The sequence below is a fragment of the Aulonocara stuartgranti genome, assembly GCF_965226115.1.
Source record: "Aulonocara stuartgranti genome assembly, chromosome: 3".
Classification (NCBI taxonomy): domain Eukaryota; kingdom Metazoa; phylum Chordata; class Actinopteri; order Cichliformes; family Cichlidae; genus Aulonocara; species Aulonocara stuartgranti.
The window spans coordinates 16,215,781-16,234,676 of NC_138941.1; the positions used below are offsets into that span (position 1 = coordinate 16,215,781).

Genomic DNA, 18,896 nt, shown 5'->3' on the forward strand with positions numbered 1-18,896 from the left:
TTGCAGGCTCCAAACCACACAGTGATGCAGCTCGACAGGATGCTCTCGATGGTGCCTCAGTAGAAAGTGTACATGATGGGGGCTGGTGCTCCTGCTCTTCTTAGTTTGCGGAGAAAGAAGAGACGCTGCTGTGATTTCTTGGCCAGTGCTGTGGTGTTGTACGTCCAGGAGAGATCCTCTGTGATGTGCACACCCAAGAACTTGGTGCTGCTCACTCTCTCCACAGATGCTCCGTCAATGGTCAGAGAAGCATGTTGGGTGTGCATTCTCCTGAAGTCCACAACAATCTCCTTCGTCTTCTCCACATTCAGAGAGAGATTGTTGTCAGCACACCACGTGGCCAGGCGTCTCACCTCACTTCTGTAGTCGGTCTCATCCCTGTTGCTAATGAGACCCACCACCGTTGTGTCGACCGCAAACTTGATGAAGAGGTTGGAGCTGTATGATGGAGTGCAGTCATGGGTCAGCAGAGTGAAGAGGAGGGGGCTCAGCACGCATCCCTGCGGGGCCCCCGTGTTTAAAATGATGGTGCTGGATGTATTACTGCCGACCCGTACTGCTTGAGGTCTTCCGGTGAGGAAATCCAACAGCCAGTTGCACAGTGAGGTGTTGAGCCCCAGCTGGACCAGTTTTTGAGTGAGCTGTTGGGGGATTATAGTGTTGAATGCTGAACTGAAATCTATGAACAGCATTCGAACATATGAGTCTTTTTTGTCCAGGTGTGTGAGTGCCGAGTGGAGTGCAGTGGAGATGGCATCATCGGTTGAGCGGTTGGGCCTATACGCAAACTGGAAGGGATCCAGGGAGGGGGGCAGGACAGTCTTGATGTGTTGCATGACTAGTCGTTCGAAGCACTTCATCAGGATGGGAGTAAGTGCAACAGGACGGTAGTCATTAAAGCAGGAGGGAGATGACTTTTTTGGAACCGGAATGATTGTGGTGGCTTTAAAACATGTGGGGACGACAGCCTGGATGAGTGATATGTTGAAGATGTCTGTGAAGACATCAGTGAGTTCCACTGCACAGTCTCTCAGTACACGACCAGGAATGTTGTCAGGACCCGGAGCTTTACGTGCATTGATCCTGCTGAGGGATCTCCTCACGCTGTCCGGGGATAGAGTCATCACCTGGTCACCAGGAGGGGGTGGGGTCTTCTGTGCGGTGGTGCTGTTTTGGACTTCAAAGCGAGCAAAGAAAGTGTTCAGCTCGTTCAGCAGGGGGATAGTGCTATCACAGGTCTGTGGTGGGGGCTTGTAATCTGTGATGGTCTGAATGCCCCGCCACAGGCTCCGTGAGTCTCTGCTGTCTTTGAAGTGATGAGATATTTTCCTGGAGTACTGTCTCTTAGCCTCTCTGATGCCACGGGAAAGGTTGGCCCTAGCTGTCCTCAGGCTCGCCTCGTCTCCATCTCTGAAGGCAACATTCCGAGCTTTCAGCAGCCTGTAGACCTCTCCTGTCATCCATGGTTTTTGATTGGCCCGGACAGTTATGGTTTTCGTGACTGTTACATCCTCAATACACTTGTTGATGTAGGCAGTAACAGTCTCTGCGTACTCCTGGAGGTCAGTGGTGTTGTTATAGGTGGCAGCCTGCTTAAACATGTTCCAGTCTGTGGTGTTGAAGCAGTCCTGTAAAGCCTCTGAAGACCCTTCTGGCCACACTTTTATCCGCTTACGAACCGGTTTGGTGACTTTAACGAGCGGTCTGTAGGCAGGCATTAGCATGACAGTGATATGGTCTGAGGCGCCGAGGTAGGGGAGGGGAAAAGCTTTGTAAGCTCCTCTCTGGGTGGTGTAAACAAAGTCCAGTGTGTTATTTCCCCTTGTTGGAAAGTCTATGTGTTGTTGTATTTTTGGAAATACGCACTTTAAGTCTGCATGATTGAAATCCCCAGCCAGGATGAGAAAAGCATCAGGATGGGCTGTCTGCTGCTCACTGATGTGCTGGTACAGTTCATTCAGTGCCTCATTCCTGTTGTTGACATTGGAGGAGGGAGGGATGTACACAGCGCACAGTAGTATGGCTGTATATTCCCTCGGTAGATAGAATGGCCGGCACTTGTGAGTAATTGTGTTGGTTTGTTTCCTGTCTCTTGGATGGAGCCCAGCTGTGCGTGGCCCCTGGGCCTGTGGTCAGAGTGTGTGCTGGATAATCCGGCCCAGGATGAGGCCAAACTGACATGGGATGAAATGTCTGTCACATAATTGAGCTTAGTGTAGTTTCATTTCTGCACAATTTAAAAACAACCAAAACTTTGTTCTGTCTTTTCTATGTTATACTGTAGACTTTCTTTGATACTGTGTCCAAAAGGAGCAGCTTTTACTTTGAAGGGGAGGCGTCTCTGTTTCCTCTTCAGGTTGGATGATGGAAGCAAATGAGTGTGTGATGTTCTTTCAGTGTTGCACTTTGTAGACGCTCCCTGAGCACTGGTCTCACAGCCAGCTGCACATAGAGACCAGTGTTGTTAGTCCAGGTCAGAAGATGACTTGTTGGAATGAAAATGAGCTTGTAGTTTGTCTGCTTTAATAATGTGACTGGAAAAAGGTGTTGGACTTCAAATATGTCCATTTCTTTCACACTTCACCTTTAAAAGTGAAGCTTTGTGGTTCCTGGAAGGAAAAACACGACTTTTTCAAGTCTTTGTCCTGTTTTTATGATAAATGTACGACTTTAATGTGAAACATTCAGAGTTTTTTCTCTTATTGTGTTTGTTTGAAGCTGCTTCCTGTTGGCTTCAGCTGTTTGGAGTTTCCATTTTCTAAACTTCTACATTCTGAACCTTCTTCAGCTCTGAACAGATGATGAAACACTGAATGATTTCAAGCTCACACTTTGTCTAATAAACTTACATCTTTCATTCTTTATACAGATTGAGGGACTGTGATTTGTCAGAGATCAGCTGTGATTATCTGGCAGCAGCACTGAAGTCCAACCCCTCCCATCTGAGACAGCTGGAGCTGAGCAGGAACAACAAGCTGCAGGATTCAGGAGTGAAGCATCTGTGTGGTTTCCTGGAGAGTCCAGGATGTGGACTTGAAACTCTGAGGTCAGTCAGCATGTTTTAGTTGTGCTGAGATGAATATGATGTGAAAGTTGTGCTGACACTAAACTGCAGACATCAGGCTGATATTATACTGATCCACACTGAGGATCTTCATGGTAAAGTCTGTTTTCTTCTTCTCTGGTTTAGTCCATTGACTGCAGCAGAACAATGTTCACATTTCAAACAGTGAGACTCAACGTATGGCCCGCGGCCCACACGCGGCCTGCCCACCTTTCCTGATTCAGAGAGTCCCCTGATGAACTGTGTAGTGTTCTTCCTCACAGTTCTAAGTATCAGACACAACAATGAATAATCCACAGCTGACTGTCTTTAGCAGGTCAAAGGTCACGGCACACAGCAGACAGTGGGAAATATTATAATTCTGATCATTTATCAGCACATATCCATATGTATAAAAACAAAGCTGACACTGTGAGACTTGATCAGAGGTGTGATCATCACAGCAGAGGCCTTTGTGTCAAAGTCACTGAGGATCAAACAGAAACACATGAAGCAGATTTTCCTGTTCTGGCTTTTTATAGCAGATAACCTTCAAAATATTCTGCAGTCCATCAAAAACTGAAGCAAACCATGAATCAACATGTGAACATGAGCTGATGCTGCTGAAGTGAAGCAAAGTTACAGAGGTTTGATTACAGACACAGCTGAGGGTTTGTAATCTGTCATCATTTTAAAAGGTTTACATTTCTTCAGTATATCCACATTTGCAGCTGGTACCTCAACCTCCACTTGTCCAACACAACTGCTGTCCACTGCCTCCATGACATTGTGATTTTGCTGTTGGTCTTCTGTCAGATCTTCATCAATCACTTCTGCACGGGGCACACCTTCAGACTCTGCAGCTGCATAACGAAAGCCTGTAAGATAAAATTAGACATAAGGTAAATGTACACCAATATTCCAATGACAGGTGTGTGATTCATCTGGAAGTTATGTGCGGATTAGTGTACAGTGATAGCAATTTAGTATGTTTTTAGAGGGGGGGGGGGTTGTTTACCTCCGATGGGTGCTCTTTTTCGCTTCCGTTGCGTACGCCTTGAGTGCCGGTCCGAGTCTGATACAGGTATGTCGTCATGCCCCATGTGCAGTGTTGGTGCCCAGTCTGGATTTGTTACATCCATTTCATATGCTGGTTTGCCTGCAATAATGCCAAATCATAAGCTACTCAGTCGACATGATGTGGTTCTGCAGCATCACACATTAGCATGTTTTATCTCATTATCTATGACCTCAGCACGTTGAAAATCACACTAAAAGCCTTTCAAGAGTGATATGAATTAATTTAGAACTCACCGGAAAGAAAATGCCGTGAGCAAACCAACAAAAAGCTGGGGATTGCAGAGAACTCGATATCCCCTCGTCTCACCGCTGCAATCCAAGCCTGACGTCTTTGTTTAGTAATATCGGATACATGGGATCCCTCACGTTGCCTCCAGGATGGAAAACGATGAAAAGAGAGCCCATTATCCAGCTTCTTGCCTTCACGATCGTGTGATCTAACGTTGCAACCGACAACACAACACGTACGATCCATAGCTGAAATGGTATCCTTTGGCTGGCCTACTGTCATGGCGGAAGGGGGCATGGCCCATCTCCCGTGACATCATGCTCCAAAGCCCTATAGGTGGGAAAATGTACCATGTCGACCAATCAAAAATGATATGGAAACATGACATTTGGTTGTTTAGCAAAAGGGGGAAGTTTTAGGAGTGACCGGCAAGAGAGAGCGAGTGAGCGAAAGAGAGAGAGAGTTTTGATACGTGAGAGATTTGTGACGTTTACCGTGTTTGGTCTCAAGTTAGTTTGTTGTCTTGTGTATTTAGTGTGTAGCTGTTGTTTTGTTTTGTGTGTCAGTTCTACTAGTGATCGTCACAGTTGCTGCCTTAAAGCCAACAAAGGCAGATTGCAGTGTAAACGCTGAGTGACACACCTGCTGTCAGACCTGCAGGTTTATCCCTGTGCTGTTCTCATATGTGTTAGAGTGACACAAACTATTGTTTGACACCTGATTGTTCTGTAAATAGTTTGAAATGATTATATGAAAAACGTCTGAGCCTTGGCTGCATTTTTTGGTAAATAGTACCATATAACTTTGTTGTTTGCAAAACGTGTGCGTATTTTTAAAAGTGTACAATCTCTATTTGCATTTCAAGTTATGAAGATGATTCGTTAAACATGTGTGTGGTTTTTACAGTCAAAATATCACTTTCTACTTGTATTTTAAATTTTGTCTGAATTTAGATAAATTGTGCTGATACAGTTGGTCAAAATGAGAAAATAACAGATTGGCAAGATGAACTGTTTTTAAAGGTAAAATATAGAGGCCACATCAAAAGTAGTCAAGAAGGGTTAAAGGCTAAAAGCAAAGTTGTCACCAAGTACTGTTTATATTTGTGTGTATTGCTGCAGCTTTTTTGAGTATTAATTTGGTGCCTTTGTGTGAAATAATGGTATTGTGAGTGATCCATATAGTCACAAAGAATAGCCACTTGTTTCTGTGCTACCAAAGTTCCCCGGCTTTCATTCAAAATGTGTTTATCGTCAGCACCTGCACATTAAACTACTTAAACATTATAAATGTCTTCAAGCTCACACTGAGGCCTGTGGGGTACTATCAGCCACTGAGACAGTACACACATTTATATGTGTTTGTATATGAATATTTCATACTTTAAGACTGCCTGTTTATTTTAGGGAGATGAACAAAATACATTGGAATTGTACAAAATAATATCATGGATGATAAATTAAATAGATTTTAAGTAGATGCTTGTGCATTCTTAAAGTCTTATATGTTGAACTGAACTATGTGATCTGTTCAAAGCCTTAATCTTAATTTGAAGTGAAATGTGCATTTTGAGTTTATACACTATGTATATAAGGCGACCGTTTCCTTTTGCAGTATTTTTGTGTGGTGTACTTTTCTGTGTCTTAACAAAAGGGGAACAAAGGTGTTTAAGTTCACCTAGGATGATGTGTTTTAATTTTCACATGGTCTTGCTTGAATTTGACCCTGACAAAGGCGTATGAACTCTGTCAGCTGTTTGGAGTTTCCATTTTCTAAACTTCTACATTCTGAACCTTCTTCAGCTCTGAACAGATGATGAAACACTGAATGATTTCAAGCTCACACTTTGTCTAATAAACTTACATCTTTCATTCTTTATACAGATTGATCGACTGTGGTTTGTCAGAGATCAGCTGTGATTATCTGGCAGCAGCACTGAAGTCCAACCCCTCCCATCTGAGACAGCTGGAGCTGAGCCTGAACAACAAGCTGCAGGATTCAGGAGTGAAGCATCTGTGTGGTTTCCTGGAGAGTCCAGGATGTGGACTTGAAACTCTGAGTTCAGTCAGCATGTTTTAGTTGTGCTGAGATGAATATGATGTGAAAGTTGTGCTGACACTAAACTGCAGACATCAGGCTGATATTATACTGATCCACACTGAGGATCTTCATGGTAAAGTCTGTTTTCTTCTTCTCTGGTTTAGTCCATTGACTGCAGCAGAACAATGTTCACATTTCAAACCTTCAAAGAAGAAGAAAAATCCTCCACTGGATAATTCACTGTGAAACTCTCCAACTCTTCATTCCACCTTAAAGTCTGCCTGACACTGAAATCCAAAGCAAAATGTGCGTTTGCTTTACAGACAGCAGTCCAACACTAACATACACACATCATCCAAAACACAGTCCAACATCCAAATCTCCTCCACTGCCAGCATGAATGATGGGAAAGAGAAGGAGGAACACTCTGACATTCAGGGTTAGAATGAGTTTCATGAAGCAGACTGTGAAGATCAAAGCTGCATTAGAAAGCTTACATGAATGAATGAGTGGACAGAAGTGGACAGAGATCATCTGAAGCACTTCAAAGGCTTTAAATCAGCACATTTCTCTTTATTCTTTATCAACTCTGTTAGTTTCTCTCAGTTTTCTGTGGAATGAAGCTAACAGCAGGCTAATAAGATGCTGACCAATAGGTTTCTATTAAAGGTTGTAATTTGTATATGAAAAAGTGCTTTGGCTCAGCAGGGATCAGCTTACAGGTAGAATACAGCTGCTGGATGGGATTAGCATGTCATAGCTATCTACCAAACTGCTAACTGGGGGATTTCAGGCCATCTATGGATCATTTTTGCTAACTGTTTATTGAGCTTAGGCTCACAGGGCTGCAGCCTGTGCCCTAGCTGTCATAGGGCAAGAGGCGTGGTCCACCTGCACAGGTGAGCAGTCCATCACAGGGCCAACAGAGAGAGACAGAGAAGCACTCTCTCACATCCACACCTACAGCCAATTTGGAAGCACCAATGAACCTAAGCAGCATTTCATTGGACTGTGGGAGAACATCCAACCTCCACAGAAAGGCCAACAAGCTTCAACCTACAACCTTCTTGCTTTAAGGCACTAGTGCGAACCACTTTTCCCCATTTCAGCCCAAATCCTGCATCTTCCTGTTTCTGACTCCAGGCCAGCTCCACTAACACTTTCTCATCAGACACTGCCACCTAGTGGAGGAAGTCTTAGTTCCATTTGAAGCTTCAGATTACAGTTAGTTCCTTTACAAAGAGGTGGAGGTGGTGGGGCCACAGCACCATCATCACTGAGTGCCATAGGACACTTAACCTTTGTTTCCATATGCTGGGAACTTCCTGTTGTTCCAAGGAGGACTGGAAAATGTGTGAAAGTCTCCCAGTCAGTTCCTCACAGCACACTTCAATCATTTCCCTCCCACAGCATCAGGACCAGGGCTTTTTCTCTCTTTGGTCCCACTAAGAGATTTCCACACAAACACCTCATCAGTGGGACTCTCAGAGCTACCAGCCCTTTGCTACAATCACAAAGCTCTTCATTGAAATCAATGATATCAAAGCTGCAATCAAATGAGTCCAAGTCTTCTGCTGATTCAGCATCACATTCATCTTTGCTCCTTGTTCTGCATCCCCACCATGGACTTCATTCCTTTCCAAGCCAGCCTTGAGTGTCCTTTATTCAGCTCATCCTCTGCTTTACTTTTACACCTGATTTTAGCTGCTTTATCTCTCTATCAACAAGTTTCTGTGCCTCAATCTTTTTCTTCTCTCCCTCATAACAAGACAGCTTCTTCTGCCTGAGAACATGTTGGAGTGATTTACTAATCCAGGGCTGCTTACTGGGGAAAATACTTCCTGTTTTCAAAGTAATCCCCATTTTTCCCAGAAAGAAATGTAAGTAGAAATCATACCATACCATACCATACCAACTTTATTTCTAAAGCACTTTAACATAAAACCAGAGTTTCACAAAGTGCTGTACATGTTAATAGCATACGTAAAGAAAATTAAAATGAGATACAATAAAATAAATAGATACAATAAATTGAAACATGTTAAAACAAATTGAGTCAACCCCTCTAATCAATGCCAAAGGCTTCAGCGAATAAATATGTTTTAAGAAGACTTTTAAATTCAGAGAGAGAAGAGGCCTGCCTAACATGCAAGGGCAGATCATTCCACAACTTTGGAGCAGCTACAGCAAAAGCACGATCACCTTTAAGTTTATACTTAGTTTTCGGTACCTTAAGGAGTTGCTGATTGGCGGACCTAAGGGAACGGGCAGGTGTATATGGTTGTAGTAGCTCCGAGAGGTAGGGGGGGGCCAGGCCATTAAGAGATTTAAAAGCAAATAAGAGAATTTTAAAAACAATCCTAAAATGTACAGGTAGCCAGTGGAGTGAAATTAAAATAGGGGTAATGTGCTCAAACTTTTTTGTTCCAGTTAAAAGACGTGCTGCAGCATTTTGCACAACCTGCAGGCGCCTAATGGACGCATCACTAACCCCAAAATAAAGTGCGTTACAATAATCCAGCCTAGAAGTAACAAAGGCATGGATTACTGTCTGAAAATGCTGTTTCGATAAGATAGGCTTTATTTTGGCTAATTCCCTCAAATGAAAAAAGCTAGATCTTACAACAGCTCTGACCTGGCTTTCAAGTTTAAGATTTGCCTCTATTTTAACTCCCAGATTAGTGATGACTGGTTTAACATACTGTGCCAGTGAACCAAGATCTATAATAGTGGCCTCAGAAGCGCCACCAAAAACCATCACTTCTGTTTTCTGTTCATTAAAATGTAAAAAGTTCAAAGCCATCCAAGTCCTTATTTCATCAAGGCATCTGAGCAGCGGGTCTACTGAGAAGCCATTTATCTTTTTAAGTGGGAAATAAATCTGGGAGTCATCGGCGTAGCAGTGGAAAGAAATCCCATGTTTCCTGAAAATAGACCCAAGGGGTAGGAGATATAGAGAGAAAAGAAGCGGGCCTAAAACTGAACCCTGTGGAACCCCACATTGAAGAGAAGCAGTAGAGGATACAAACTCCCCTAGTTTCACAGAGAAAGTTCGCTCTGCCAAATAGGATCTGAGCCACTGCAGTGCGGTACTCCGCATACCCACCAACTGCTCTAAACGGGAAATTAAAATATTATGATCCACTGTATCAAAAGCAGCAGTTAAATCTAACAGCACAATAATAACACAGTCACCTGAGTCATTTGCCAAAAACACATCATTAAAAACTCTTAAAAGGGCAGATTCAGTACTATGTAAAGCTTTAAAACCAGATTGGAAAACTTCTAAAATACCGTGTTCTTCTAGGAAGGACATTAATTGCTTGTAAACTACCTTTTCAAGAATCTTTGAGATAAAAGGCAGTTTGGAAATAGGTCTGTAATTCGCAATAATATCAGGATCAAGAGCAGGTCATGAGAACATGAGCCTTTAAAACGTCCCAGTGGGTGCAGTCAAAGCAGTCCCTCAGTCCCAGTATAGAGTCTTTGGTCCAGACTGGAACAACTGTGTGCCCAGTTTGAGCTCTCTTCAGTCCTGTGACCTGACAGACCCAGAGGGGCCATCACATCACATTTAGAAGCTCCCCTAATGGAGCCACAACACATGTCCAATACTTAGTCTGTCTTGTTGGACATACTGGAAGAAATGATTCAAGGACTTAGTCACAGAACAGAGATTCAAATCTCCAAAATCCAACTGGCTGCATCAGGACATATAGTATGAAATTCTGCACAGTTTCCTGTTTGAAGCTACTTCCTGTTGGCTTCAGCTGTTTGGAGTTTCCATTTTCTAAACTTCTACCGTATTTTCACGACCATAAGACGCACTGTGCTAAAAGGCGCAGTCTCAGTTATATGTGCCATTACTGTATTTAACACACACATAAGGCGCACTGGATCATAGGGCGCATACAAGTACCGTATGCGTATTTAAAAATAAAGCGGGAGCAAACCTGAGTTCGGTACCTTACTCACATTTTTATTACCGATAATCGTCATCATCAACAACACACAAGCATACAAGTGTGCGTATTTAAAAATAAAGCAGGAGCAAAACAAAGTTTTGTACTCACATTTTTATCATCAAACCCATCGAAGTCCTCATCCTCTGTGTCTGAATTGAACAGCTGCGCTAAATCTCCATCAAACATGCCAGGTTCACTTTCTTCACTGTCAGAGTCACTTTCCGTGCCGTGCGGCTCCTCGGAAACGATGCCGGCTTTTGCGAAAGCTCGAACAACAGTGCCAGCAGACATGTTAGCCCAAGCATCTACAATCCATTGGCAAATTGTGGCGTAACTCGCCCGGCGCTGCCTTCCACTCTTGGTGAAACTGTGGTCTCCATCGGTCATCCATCGCTGGATGTGTTTGTCGCCGATGTGTTTGCTGCAGTAGGAGCGGAAGATGGCCAGCTTTTCCTTATAATCCGCTGGAAGTTGCTGCGCTACCGTAGTCCTGGTCCGGATGGAAAAATGGCACCGTTTCATAAAAAGTGAAAGTGAAACTGCTTTTAGCCGAATGGTGACTGTCGAAACGCTTCTCCCGCTCGTTCTTTGCTCGATGATCGCCTTATGTCCGCGGAAACTCAGCTGCGTCTTCTTGACCTGTCGGAGCTTGTTTTCCAGCTTCCTCTACTTGCGAACCATCGATTCATTAATCTTAAATTCTCTCCCCGCTGCTCGATTTCCATGTTCCTCCGCGTAGCTGATGGCCTTCAGTTTAAACTGTGCTTCGTAAGCATGTCTCTTTGCCATTTTCAGGGTTGTTAAAACAACGGTGTCCTGCATAATGCACATACCTGTATAAAAGAACAGGTATGTGCGATTGTCCCGGTATATACGATCAACGCCCACACTTCACCCTTTAACGTTCTCATGGTGTTCTCTACTACGTCCTCCTTACAACACATAGGGCGCACTGCGCTATAGGGCGCGCCGTACTTTTTGAAGAAAATCTAAGACTTTTAAGTGCGCCTTATGGTTGTGAAAATACGGTACATTCTGAACCTTCTTCAGCTGTGAACAGATGATGAAACACTGAACGATTTCAAGCTCACACTTTGTCTAATAAACTTACATCTTTCATTCTTTATACAGATTGAGTGTCTGTGGTTTGTCAGAGATCAGCTGTGATTATCTGGCAGCAGCACTGAAGTCCAACCCCTCCCATCTGAGAGAGCTGATCCTGTGGGGAAACAACCTGAAGGATCCAGATGTGAAGCAGCTGTCTGATCTTCAGCAGAGTCCAGACTACAGACTGGAGACTCTGCTCTAAGTAGAGTGATGGAGTGAGTGGGTGGTGCTGTCAGCAGTATTGTACTAAACACAGTCAGTATGAAACAAAGATCCAGTGTTTCCTGTAAAGCTGCAGCTTCTCAGTGAAGCTGTGAGAGGAGAATGGTGACAGGCTTCAGGATTGGACACAAACACTTCCTGTTTCTGACCTTTATGGTCACCATAGTAACGGCTGACACGCTCTGATCAAACACTGTCAACAGCCAATCAGCTCTCTGAACAAAGCAGCACGCAGACCAATGACTGCATTCATTTCCAAGTTTAAGGCAGTGAAGAACACAGTCTGTAGGTGAGGAAGAATTTAGTGAGAGCCGATGTTTGGATGGAATTCCTCCAGTTAACAGCTGGAACCGTCCATCTGGATTGTTGGGCTTGTTGTTGGGGTTCCTACAGAGCTCAGAGTGGACACACCAAGGTTCTTCTAATGAATGAAAGTCCAAACTCAAACTAGGAGGGAAAAACATTTTCATCAACTTCAATAAAAATCCAAAGATTAGAAAAAGTGAAGCAACAATGAGTCCTAGTACAGTCCCAGCACTGAAGTCCCTGCTGCTCTTTATACTGGATGTGCTGCGTCACTGACTGACAGCTGATGAAGAGTCTCTGGAAACACTCGTTTATCTCCTCTGCTCTTCCTTCTTCTCTCTGCAGGTGGAGCTGATGATGGTAAACAGGACGGTGTGTGTGCTGAGAGAGGAGGAGCTGTGTCCTGATGATCCAGAGAGGTTGAAGCAGCAGCAGCTTGTGTGTAGAGACGCTCTGACTGGGCCATGTTACTGGGAGGTGGAGAGGAGAGCTTCATCCAGCAGTGACTGACAGAGGAATGAGAAGAAGTGCAGATGACTGTCAGTGCTGCAGAGTGAACTGCTCTGAGAACAGCTCCACTGTCAGACACAATGTAGAGTCCAGCATCATCCCTGTGTGTCCCTCTGGATCTGACAGAGGATCATCAGTGTATCTGGACTGCTCTGCTGCTGCTCTGTCCTTCTACAGTCTCTGCACAGTCTCTGTCTGACTCTGGCTTCAGACCCTCCTGGATCAAACTCACCTGGAAAGACTTTCAAACATCACTCAATAGATTTGAATACAGAATATATTTGATATATACTGTAGATGTACTGTAGAGTTGCAGTTTGTCACTTGTAAATACAGTCTGTGAGCAGCTGTGAGCTGAAAGATCTTTCTAGAAACACGAAATGTTTTCACTCTTCTGTTGCTTTTTCATATATTTCCACAACATTAATATTGATCCCACCTGTCTCACCTGTTTCATCCTTTTATACATAATAACAGGACACGTGTGATCTGAGCGCTGCTGTGGTTGCTGTGCTGCACGTCTTCATTTAGATAACAGAGACATCTAGTGGTTCAGAGGGAGAACTGCAGGAGGTGGAGCTGTGTTTTAGCATGGAAAACTTTTTATCTTTTAGGCGCAGATACAAATATTACAAGTTTCAGTGTAAGATACAAAAGGTCACATCAGTCAGCAGAGGGAACAGTGATCACACAGCAATGTAAGAATAGAAACATAACAGTGAATCTGGACATGTATACAGATGGAAGCAAACAAACAGGATGTAACACTACATTAAAGCCACGAATGGGAAGAAAACAAAGCCAAAGGAAAATATATTTGATCTCAGGAATCCAAATCAGATGCTTTAGAGCAGGGGTTCGGCAACCCTTTGCACGCGTGTCACAGCTGGCACGTGAAGGGTTAACTGATGGCACGACCATAACTGGACTGCCCATCGGGCATACTGATGGTGATTTTTCATTTTTATGGGCCGCTGATTTTTTTCATGATTATTATTGTTTTTGTAACGGTATAAACGATGGAAGGTGATGGATTGGCCGGATGCTGGTCGATGTGTAAAAAAAACTTAGTTGTTTGATGGTGGCTATCAGGGGCAATTCTAGGATCAGAGCTTTGGGGGTGCTGAGCACCCAGAGAGCTGCCCATCCAGGCAAGGTAAACTTTAGTTGTCACGATGAGATGTCTTCCCTGTCTCTTTCAGTCCCTGCATCCTTAAATGTGTCCAGTTGTCCCAAGTTCCCTCTGTTCCTCCCTGTCCTCATGGTCTGTTGTCTTCATCCCCATTATCAGTCGTCATAATTTTACCCTCTCTGTGCAAGTCTGCAAATTTCTTTATTAAATCATAAGATTATTAAATCCATCAAGTCTCTCTCTGTGCCTGGGTCCTCGTCACAAAACATGACATCACTGTTTTGTACATTTTAACACAATTTAATCCCCACATTTGTGAAAGAAAAGCAAAACACTTTTTTGAAAAGTCTGTAACAAAACCATCAAATCTGATGAAGGTTATTTAAATGCTGCTAAAGTCGCCTACTGCCAAAGAAGAATGGATTGGAACGTAAAACAAAAAATACATATCCAAACCTTAATTATTGCAGAAGAATAATGAATGTTGCTCATAGTGAGTAAAAAGTAAACTGAGTGCATTTTTTGGACAGAGATTCACTTTTAAAGTGTTTGTATAACATAATACAGATGCATAAAAAAACACTCCAAAAATAGAAGAGTCTTTGAAAAGTACAAAATATTATTAAAAAAATTGAAAAATTGAGACACCTTGGCCTATGGTACAATGTATACAATGTATTAGAGATGGACCGACCCAATATTACGTATCGGTCCGATACTGACCTAAATTAATGGATCGGATATCGGAGAGGAATAAAAAATGTAATCCGATCCATTAAATATCAAAAAAGCACCTCAGCAAACTTGCGACATGGTCTAACTTGGCTCATAACCATAGCACGTTGGAGCAGTGTGCATCACGTGATAGAGCGGCTGTGGCGTGCAAGACCTGTCAGCGGTCTGGTTGAGTAGCCTCGCTACCAAATCGGCATTTCATCTCCGAGAAAGTTATACCAGAGAGAAGTAAAGCAAGTGTGTAAGTTCATCTCTTCAATGATCTCTCTTGTGTTTTTTATTGCTGAATTTGAGCCAGAAAGAGGAAACCAGCGGATGTCGTGCTAAACAACAGCAGCACGTTTAAGCTTGATCAGCTGTTGTTAGAATTTATTTATTATTAATTTCTAGTATCAGCTGATGTTTGCTGGAGCCACAGCTGTAAAGCTGCTGGTCATGATGTCGGTTTGGATATGTGGTGAGAGGGAAACATGAGGATGAAACCAGGAGATGTCCTTACTGAATCATCAGAGCTGAGCAGGTGATGGAGAAACAGGTTTACCTTTTAGGTGACATGAATGAGTTGAAGGGAAGTTATGAACTGTTTCTGAGAGACAAATAACACCAGGATCCTTTTTTAGGTAGCTGACAGCTGGTAACTGTGCAGGGGCGGATCTAGTAAAGTTTTGCCAGAGGGCCAGGTAGGGCATTAACAGGGAAAGGCACAAAGAAATACTTTTCTTTCTTATTCTCATTTAACCCTTTACAGCCGATCGGAGCGGGCACGCTCTGTTTTGCGTAACTATTTTTAAATCCCGGTAGCTCTGCAACCACGTAAGCTAGCGCAATAATTTTTTTTGCATATGAAACTGGAGGAGTTGTACTTACATCTTATGCCATCAGCTTGTCCTAGGTCACAGTTTCCTTCCACATATAGCTTTGCAAAAACTGCATAAAAATCACTTGCAGCAACAAAAACATGATATTCCAGAAACACGCTTCGCCGATCCAATCAGCTGTTTGTAACACTTCCTACGTCCATCAGCGTGAACTATCACATGACCGCATGACCTGCCCGAAACCGGAAGTGACGTCATATTGCGGAAATGTAGTTTTTTTTTCCATCGTGGCCTCATGAGCTTATACTTGTGTTTTTAAAAGTTATGTTTGACTTCATGACTTTCTGTGTCATTTCTGGGATGCTTAGGACTCATATTGCACTGCTGGAAATAGTTTATTTTGATGCATATGCTGTTATTTTGCAAATTTGCACTATAATATTTATTTTCGTTTTTCCTGCAGTATATAAAAATTGGTGTATTTCAAAAATAAAACTATGAAGACACTTAAAATAAATTTCCTGTGGTGGGAAACTAGTTTGTGCAACTTTTTTGTATTTACAGTTTTGAGGGATAAGCCTCTTAAATTTCTCTAACTAGAAATATATGTTAAAAAAACAAAAACGATTTTCAATTTTTTTGTAGTTTATTGCACTTTTTTGCAATTTATGTAATTACTATGCACCTAATGCAGACATATTATTAAAGTTTGGGCTATAATGGTTGTATTGATGTATAGCAACTTGAAATGCTCCCAAAAATGGCACTACAGCATGTAAAAATATAATATGAGCTCTGGCGGACTTGGTTCTATGGTAGGTCTTAAAGGGTTAAAATGTCTCGCTTTTAATAAATAATTATCTGAATCTTACAACCAAAGTTTTCATCTGATGTAAAATGTATAGAAATCCTACATATACCAACAAGACTGTACATCACTGTAACAACAGCGTTTGTTTTCATTCAAAGGCTTTATGGCTTTAATACCTGTTGGGCCGGTCTCTCTAGTCAAGCCCGGGCTGTTTTTTGTCCCAGTCCAGCCCTGGGCACGACACGCAGTGAAGTAATCTGGGAAGGTGCATTAGAAATAAATGGCCGGGCCAGCGGTGCACATTGCAAATTAGCTCACATAGTTGTGCCTCTTCTTAATGACAGTATCTTAGCTAACAACCCCAACTACCAGATTCAACTTGTAATTGGCTAAAAATAACTTAGCCTACCGGTGAGAGGGACGTTGCTAGCTGTCAGTTTTTTCAAGCGATGTTGAAAGTTGCACATTCAGACACTTCAAAAGCTTCAGGAGCATCAGCACCACGTAAATACTCGGATACATCCGGATACTCGAGACAGAATTCACAATGTGTTTTTGGGACTTTCAGGTGTTTGGACCAATGTTTTCTTTTCTGATCAAACCAGAAAGCTTTAATGAGCAGCTGGATTTGTGTTGCATTAACTGGCTGCACACAGAGGACATCGAAATGCAGCTGATTGAACTGAAAAGCTCGACTCTGTGGGGTCAAAGTTTACAGAACTACGAACACAGCTGGAATCCACAGCTGTGCGTGTTCATGGAGCTGCATTTCCACCTGCTGGACATCACTACCTGACAGGTTTAACTGTCTTCAGAACATTCCAGAGGCCTTATTGACAGTATTCACACAGTATTCTAATATCTGTGTGAGCAGATTTTCTCTCACATGAAGAGAGTCCTCAGGTCTGAATGCTGGACACTCGGAGACCTGTGTCTCTGAGTGGGAGACCAGAGATCACATTAACATGTGTGTCCCTGTATTAACAAACATGCCATTTTGGCCCAGTTTATTTTTCTTATCATTGTTGTGAGGAGACCATAAATAGCATTTGTATTTTCTGCTGTACAGTTCATTTGCTGTTATGGATAAAAAGTCTTTTTTTGTTTCAAAATAGCTGATAACTATTCGCTGATAGCTGCAAACATCTGCGCACAAATATAATCCTATAAAGTGGTTCTATATAGTGTGTAATTTATTGCTAATGCAATCATATGGCACATTGACTTCTGAGGAAATTTTAGATGCACTCATCATCAGAAAGGTTGCCGACCTAAACCAGGGGGTTTAGAGCATCATAGAGTTTTTGTGGTTCGTTTTCTTTAAGTCATTTCACAGATTTTCTCTATAATTTCAATTCCTTGAACAAAACAACAAATTTAGGGGATGATTTTGTAATCCGACTTTATGTATGAAAGATTTGACTAAACATAAAACAATCTTCCAACTCAGTCGTCATTCTTATCTTGTGAAATCAAACCAAATGTTCTGTTGTCTCTAAATCAGGGATTGATGAAATCTTTGGTTGCATCCATTTATGAACATGTTCTCATTCATATTAAATCGTAGTCTTATTCCTTCTTTAGAGGGATAAATGTCATTCATTATCTTCAAATGTGTTTCTGTTGTTTTGGGGGGAAGTTTGAAGTCCATTGTTCAAAGTCTGTTAATGAAACTTTATGAAGTTTATGTAGGATGTTTCTCCTATTTTGTATTTGTTTGAATTATGATGTATTTCTGACTCTTTCTGCCATGATGCCAGGTCTCTCTTGAAAACAACATTTTTAATCTCAATTAAATTTTCACCTGGAGAAATAAAGGATGATAATAATAATTTTGTCTTCAGGGAATCATTTCTCTGTAAAACAGCTTCTTCTGAAACTCTTGTTACATTTCTTGTTTATTGTTTGCTGGTTTTAGAAAAATGTCATCGTCTCTGTGTGAACTTAAACTCTACATGTGGTGTCGGCTATAAACGAGCTCTAGAGTCTAATAACGATGCTTTTATTATTGTCTGGTATCCAACCTAACCCTGGGCCTCTGGCTGAATGTGAAACACCAGCAGATGTTAAAAACTGTCTGGGTTACACGTGCATCACGTCATGTGCTTCCTAACATGGATATGATTGGAATCTGGGCCTGTTCAAGCGGTGCTGGTATCATTGTTGTTTCTGAGACTTTCCAAATCTTTACTGGATAAAAACGTAGCAACTGATGGATTTAACATTTAGCACTCAGACTGTCCCAGAAAAGGCGGAGGTCTGGAAGTTTATGTGAAGGTCTGTCTTGCTGTTCAAGTCTTGTTCTCTCCATCTGCACCTCAGCCATTTGAAATCTTGGCCTTAACTATTGATCTGTTTGGAAATCAGACTGTTGTTGGCTGCTATCAGCCTCCACCTGCTTCCCCCAGCACATCACCGTCTCTGGTTCAACTTTTATCTGAGCTGCATTTTAATGACGTCTTTCAGATGGATGATTTTCATTGGGACTGGCTTTCTTCTGTGTCTGATGATTTTAAGGCACGCTGCTTGTTTTTAAAACTGACTCAAATTATTTAAAGCCTCACACGCCTTGATCCTAAACACCCAGATAAATCTGCTCTTATTGACCTTTTTTAACTAATATGCTGCGTAAGTTTTCCACATCTGCAGTTTTTGCCAACGACCTGAGTGATCACTGCATAGTTGGTGCTGTGAGAAACACTAAAATCTCACGCTCCGAGCCCGCATCAGTTTGAACTGGGGTCGTATTAAACAGGCTGACAATGTCAGTTTGGGAACATTTACAGGAGAGTTGTGTCTACTTTGTGGACAGACACGCCCCTTTTTGCCAGGTCAGGGTGAAAGGTCGGGACAGGCCTGGTTTGGTTCAGTACCGGCCGATCTCCTACATGAGAGAAA

At 42.4% G+C, this 18,896-nt stretch overlaps 1 protein-coding gene across 1 annotated transcript in view; it reads left to right on the forward strand.

Annotated features, from left to right (window-relative positions):
• Positions 1-11,505, forward strand: part of LOC309702571 (uncharacterized protein) — a 546,755-nt gene extending 535,250 nt beyond the window's left edge. Inside the window, exons 27-30 of the mRNA XM_082527164.1 lie at positions 2,870-3,046; positions 6,236-6,410; positions 6,555-6,698; positions 11,489-11,505. Of these exons, the coding sequence (XP_082383290.1) occupies positions 2,870-3,046; positions 6,236-6,410; positions 6,555-6,638 (436 nt within the window). The 3' untranslated portion in view covers positions 6,639-6,698; positions 11,489-11,505. The remainder of the gene's footprint in view (positions 1-2,869; positions 3,047-6,235; positions 6,411-6,554; positions 6,699-11,488) is intronic.
• The last annotated feature ends 7,391 nt before the right edge of the window (positions 11,506-18,896 follow it).